The sequence below is a fragment of the Silurus aristotelis genome, assembly GCF_946808225.1.
Source record: "Silurus aristotelis genome assembly, chromosome: 5".
Classification (NCBI taxonomy): domain Eukaryota; kingdom Metazoa; phylum Chordata; class Actinopteri; order Siluriformes; family Siluridae; genus Silurus; species Silurus aristotelis.
The window spans coordinates 13,151,385-13,157,384 of record NC_139578.1 but is presented as its reverse complement, the minus strand read 5'-3'; the positions used below and the strand labels follow the sequence as shown (position 1 = coordinate 13,157,384).

Sequence of the window (6,000 nt, the reverse complement as noted above, 5' to 3'; positions counted from 1 at the left end):
TGCATTCTATACATCAAGCTCTAATTTTTGAAGACCAATTCACTTTTTCTGTTGTATGTATTAATGTGTTTTCTGTTTGTATAAGTGCATATGGCAAACCGCTGTCTTGGGACATGTGTGGTTCAACACAATGAAAAACACCATTATTTTACAAATACTGAATAAAAGAATCCCTAATATAATTAGCAAACTGTTGTGAGGTGAGATCACATCTACTGCTGTCAAATCACTGTTTAGTCAAATACATAAAAAAAATTATATAACACAATTTCATTTATATTATATATATAATTGTACAGTGATTTCAAAAGTGGTAAAACAAACAACAACTATTTTTTTTTAATTCAGACTGTGAATGTGACCATGGATCTAGGGTGCATGTAAAACTGTTACACAATACACTATTATCAGAAGTATTGCCAATGCTTGTACCAATACCTGGCCAATCACATGATTCACAAAAAAAGTTAGAAAGTAAGATGTACACAACTGTAAAGAGCTTAAATTCAAAAATATAATTTAGTTAGTCAGATTGCTAATTGCTTGGGACTTTGAAGCACTGTACAGTAAACACTAAACAAAAACATTGTCTATAGGCCTTTATAATATGGCACTACTGTTTTACTGCCATATGGTGTCTATCAACTTGATATCAAACCTCAAAAACACTGTGTATGCAGTGTGTACCTCTGAAATGCCCTCACCCATCCTTTCCTTTTTTTCTTTTAAATCATTGAGTTTCTGTGGTGAAACTCAAACTGAGTGTGGGACCAATATAGAGGTCAGTCCAGGCCACATGTCTGGCAGCAGGAAGGCAGTGAATGCATGTCAGGCATCTCCGCATGGGTTCCAACCACGAGCTTCTCCTTCAAGCCCGATGTCTAAGGTTACTGCGGGAAAAAACCTGCGGCAAACACGTTGAACACACATCACGTGATTCAGATTAGCGTTCCAAATACTCGCTATTTATTTCTAGATTATATTCAGTGAGCATAAATTAGAAGCGACATTGTAATAGTTGTAATAGGCTACACGTTTTATTCAAATAGACCACCTCATTCAATATGGTTTATCATGAAAAGTAGTTATTTACATGTATAAGTTTTGTGCAGTTGTGTGCTGATATACTATGAATGGTTTGTGTGCGCTTAAGAAGCACCATGATTACATCAGCAATCAGTGGTGATCACAGCTTTTGGTTGACTTTTCAGCATTTCAGGTTTTTTTTTATCAGAGGTATGCATGCATCAGCTTTGCAAAACGTAATAGTGTGTGTGTGTGTGGGTGTGTGTGAGAGAGAGAGTGAGTGCATGCAAATACGCAGTATAAAAGCTTTTGCTATGTTTGAATGCACATAAAAATGATGCACATGCACATGGTAATGCCTATGGGTGGAGAGAGGAGTCAGAATGATGATAATCATGATTATGGTCGCCGAGTGGAATGTGCGCGAGCAGTAATGTAGTTTAGTGTAGAGTAGCGTGAACGGCTCGGGGTGGGGGATATGGGGGGGGGGGGGGGTGGAGGATGCATTGCGCTCGTGAGCTTTAAAGCTTTGGCCCCGCCGCCTATCCAAATACGGATTCGTACCGTGTAGCCACGCCATCTCATTGATTCTTATTTCTGTCTAGTGCATCAACAAGCTCATCAGAAGCCTCCACGAATCAGTCGCAGGTTGTCCGGATATCAGGTTGGGTTTAAATGAGCGCGCGCCAGACGGATCCGCGCGCGGACACGGACGTCGCACTCAGTTCAGTTCCGTTCAGTTCAGTTCCGCACGGGACAAATCGAATTTAACAGTTACAGTTCTCCTCGGTCTCTTGTTTCTGCATGGTGATCATTTGCATAGTATTGCCCGGCTGAATGAGAGTTATGAAGGCTTCGGGAGCCACAGATCAGCCCAGGTGCGCTGCGAAAATGGAGAGCGACTCGCGCATCAGCGGAAAGCGGCATTACCTCAGAACCATCACAGGTGCGATCCCGATCGTGTTCTCAGTCGCGTCTGTCGCCTTTTGCATCTTCCTGGAAATTCAAACCAGTGACATGAAGAACAGAATGCTAGATTTAGAAAACAGCGATGGAGAGCGTCTTTTACACCCGTTCGCTCAGGTTTCCATTGACGAGTTTAACTCGATGGTGCAGGAGAGAGTGCACGAGGTCCTGTCACAGGTAAGTCATCCCAAGAAGCTTAGAAATATGCTCTGATGTCTGACTTTTTTTTTGCATATAGCATCTTTTCACCTTTCATCACCAAATGAGAAAACCCAGTGCGTAACCGCGTGCTTTGGATTCTGTCCACAGCGCTCCTACGAACATTTTGCACGCGTAAGGACTGCACGTCAAGCCTCCCCTGATTGCAACTGCCCACCAGGTAATGCTCAACTTATTCGGTAACAATATTATTTGTTTTTATATCATGAACAACGCAGATTATGACAGATATATTGCGGATATGATTTAGACGAACTTCTATGTAATTATCAGAGCGCACGGCTCACTAAAGCGCACTGCTGATTCAGAAACTTCGAGGCTACTGAGCTGGAAATTGGACCAGTGTGGTTCCAGCAGCACCATTAAATATTCCCGAGGATTTTGTTTTTGGCAAATGAGGCGCGTTAATGTGCCACGTGGGGCGCTGATTGACGTTGAGCTCGGCGGGGTTTCCTCTGCTCAACATCCTCCTCTGCTCAACACGGCTGACTAGCATTCTGATGGCAGGATCCTACTCGATATAATTGCGCAAATAGTGCGTGAAGGACATGTGTGATCATGGTGTTAGAACCCATGGTGCTTTGAAAGATGCAGACAGGTGGATGCTCTGAAGAGCCGCCTTTACTGTACTTCTATAATTACACTGCTGTACACAAAAGTTTTGTGAGAGGGGGTGGAGGGGGCATGTCATGGCAGAGTCTTATCCTCACACATCTATTCCCCCTAGTATAACTTCCCCCTAAGTAAAGGATCTGCAGCATTTTGCAGACGACTCATAATCAATATGGGAGACGTTTTAAATTGCACCTGATCATATAGCAGATTTCCACAGTGCACAGTCCATTCTGTGGGATTGTTGCTGGAAAGCTGGAGTGACCACAGGCAGCCTCTTGGAAAGTAATAGACGTCTGAGTACGAGGGTGAAAGTAGCTGCTCATTTCTACCAGCAGATGGAAACATCTTTTACCTAAAAATAAGATGTAAGGATGAGGAATTTCGAATACAACCGATAAGAGGATGAGAAAGGAGATAAGAAGACATGATTCCCCTTGATTAAATTGCAGCAAGAACAACAACAACAACAACAACAACAACAAGAACAACAACATAAAATAGATTTTATTTATTTATTTTAGTCTGCCTTGACTAAGATCACAATTTGGCAATCCAAAGCTGCGCATAGTTAGTAAGGTAAATATATAAAATTCTATGATTCATAGACTGTTATGCGTTCCTTTAATCTATTAGGTGGGAACTAGGTCCTAAAGGCATGAATAAATGTCATAAACATAAAAAAAATATATTATTTTGGCAGCCTGTGTTTTAAATTTCCATACATATTCTGTTCTTTCTTACTTTTTTGTCTGCCAGGTGTCTGTTTAATGCAAAAACTAATAATTTCGCACCAAACGAAGCATGCCAGCATCAAACTTATTTTCCCAGCACCCTGCCAATAGAATTTCGAGTGGAGATAAATTTTAAAGGCCTTGCTGGTGCAGCTCTTTATATTGTTCACGCATACACACATCCGGCCCATGAACTTTAATTCCCTCATACTGAGTAGAGGTTGATTCACTAACATAGAACAATACTAGTGTGAAGCACAAGCTGTGTGTATCATTCAACTCTTTTTTTAACCGAAGCTGATTGAGCAAAAATTGTTCAAGTGAAGAAAAAAGGAGTGAGACCTTAAGAAGGAACATGATGTGAGGGGTTTTATTGTGGGTGAAGTGTGTATGTGTACATGTGTATTTGTGTATTTGAGAGTGGGTATGAGGGATGAGGGAACAGATGCAAAAGCATCAAGAACACTTAATACTTTGTGCTCCCTTTACTGGACAAACTGAAGAATTTGCTCCAACAAGCTTTATTATTTCAACACTGTGCTTGTCTTGGTCACTGATTAATGGAAGCTTTACATGAATAATGTCCACAATTGTTTCAGGATTTAAGCTTCTCTCTGGTTTTCTGTATTTATCTCCCCACTGTTGATCTTCATTTTAAATAGATCCCTGTTGTTTAATGGGATCTTTAATAAAAAAAAAAAAAATGGAGCCAGCCAGGAGGAGAGATATTCCAATGCAACACCACCTTTCTACTTTTTCTCACCATCTCTATCTCCACACCGCATGCCCCTCTCTCTCTCTCTCTCTCTCTCTCTCTCTCTCTCTCTCTCTCTCTCTCTCTCTCTCTCTCTCTCTCTCAGTAATACTTCAAAAACCCTTGGCAGATCAGATGAGCTGGGGACATACTATAGTGGAATTTTCAACTGTTTATGTGGTTTTTCCTGAAAGTGGGTGTTGGTTTTGATAGACAGAAATGTCTACTGGCAACTTAAGATTTCTCATATTTCTCATATTTTTGTATTGTCTTAATGTTAGACGACCTTTTCCTAAATTGCCATATTTTCTCATAGCTCATTGCTTCCTTTTATAAATAGTAATCAGCAATGGTGAAACACAAAGTAGTCACGAAGTAGCCAAAAGATGGTTTATTTTTCTGGTGCAAGGAAAGCAGAAGTAACCACTGACACACAAGCCATCAAGAGGAGGATTAATCATTTTCAATATGAATGATGTGTATTGCAGAGATCGATAAATAAAATTCCTTTCTCAAACTACGACCTTGTCAGTCTAGCTGTTGCATTCTTTAGCCTGTTCCAAACAATTAGGCACATAATTAATAAGAAGCATGTGTGCTTGAGCTTGGTGTGTGTTTTCTCTCAGTGAGGGGGTTGAGGAATTACCGCCTGCCAGGTAAAGCGATATAGACATTCAGCTAGAGACACGAGCCAGCTGCTACTGGTTATGACGCCAGCCAGCAGCTGTAGAGCACAAAAAGAAGGCTGTATATGCATACAAACATTTCAGTTAGAAAGGAAAAGAGATGAAGAGAGTGCTATGGATTTCTATGTTGTATGCAGTGAAAATGCTTCAGGTGTTATTGAGGCAACATCTGAACTAATGACTAATGAATCAGTGAACATATTTTAGGTATTAAGCATGTTTTGTAATTTCAACACAATGTAGACAACAATTCTATTTACCACAAATATTGCTGACACAATGCAGTTTATCAGTATTATGAATGTGACAATTCCAGTTTTGTGTTACTATGTTAGAGCAAACAGTAAACCTGCACAAAAAAATGTGTCCTGAATATAAAAGAAATGTGACTCCTGAAATGTATCGTTAAGTGTTTGCCATGTACTATAGGGTAGTAAGGAAGATAGATGGAACATTTATGTGGGATGTATGTACATTAAACCTTAAAGAACCCATAAGGGATTGTAGAGATCTTGTAAAATTTATTGCCTATTACAACAATGCAATATGGCAAGTTTCAACAAGTTGTTGTTTGATATATGATAGATTAATTAATTAACTAATTAACTGTAACTTAAGAAAAGTACTATTGATTCCCTTTGTATGATAGGCAAGGATGTAAGTTTGTATAAATATACTGTACTTTGTCAAGATTGCTTTGCTCTTTAGGAGAGCATGATCTGTTCCTTCAAGAGTGAAATAAAAAGAAATGAAGGAATATTACGACAAAACAAACTTCTTTATGAGGAATCAGCCAGAGGATTGAAGTATATAGAAAAAGAGATCAAGTGAATGAAAGAGATAAAGCTTGAGAAAATAATCCCATTCAAATCAAAAAGACTGTTTGTTGCTGTTGTTTGACTCTTGGCTGCATTCCCTGGATAGTAGACAGGAATCTGAGGGTAGGAGGGAGAGATCTCACCCTCGCCTCTTACCACAGACGATGCTTCCAGGCACATGCGGC

At 39.9% G+C, this 6,000-nt stretch overlaps 1 protein-coding gene across 1 annotated transcript in view; it reads left to right on the top strand.

Moving 5' to 3' along the window:
• The first annotated feature begins 1,547 nt into the window (after positions 1–1,547).
• The window catches only part of col25a1 (collagen type XXV alpha 1 chain), a 158,281-nt gene continuing 153,828 nt past the window's right edge, over positions 1,548–6,000 (top strand). The window contains exons 1-2 of the mRNA XM_083542268.1: positions 1,548–2,169; positions 2,302–2,371. Coding sequence (XP_083398394.1) covers positions 1,864–2,169; positions 2,302–2,371 — 376 coding nt within the window. The 5' untranslated portion in view covers positions 1,548–1,863. The remainder of the gene's footprint in view (positions 2,170–2,301; positions 2,372–6,000) is intronic.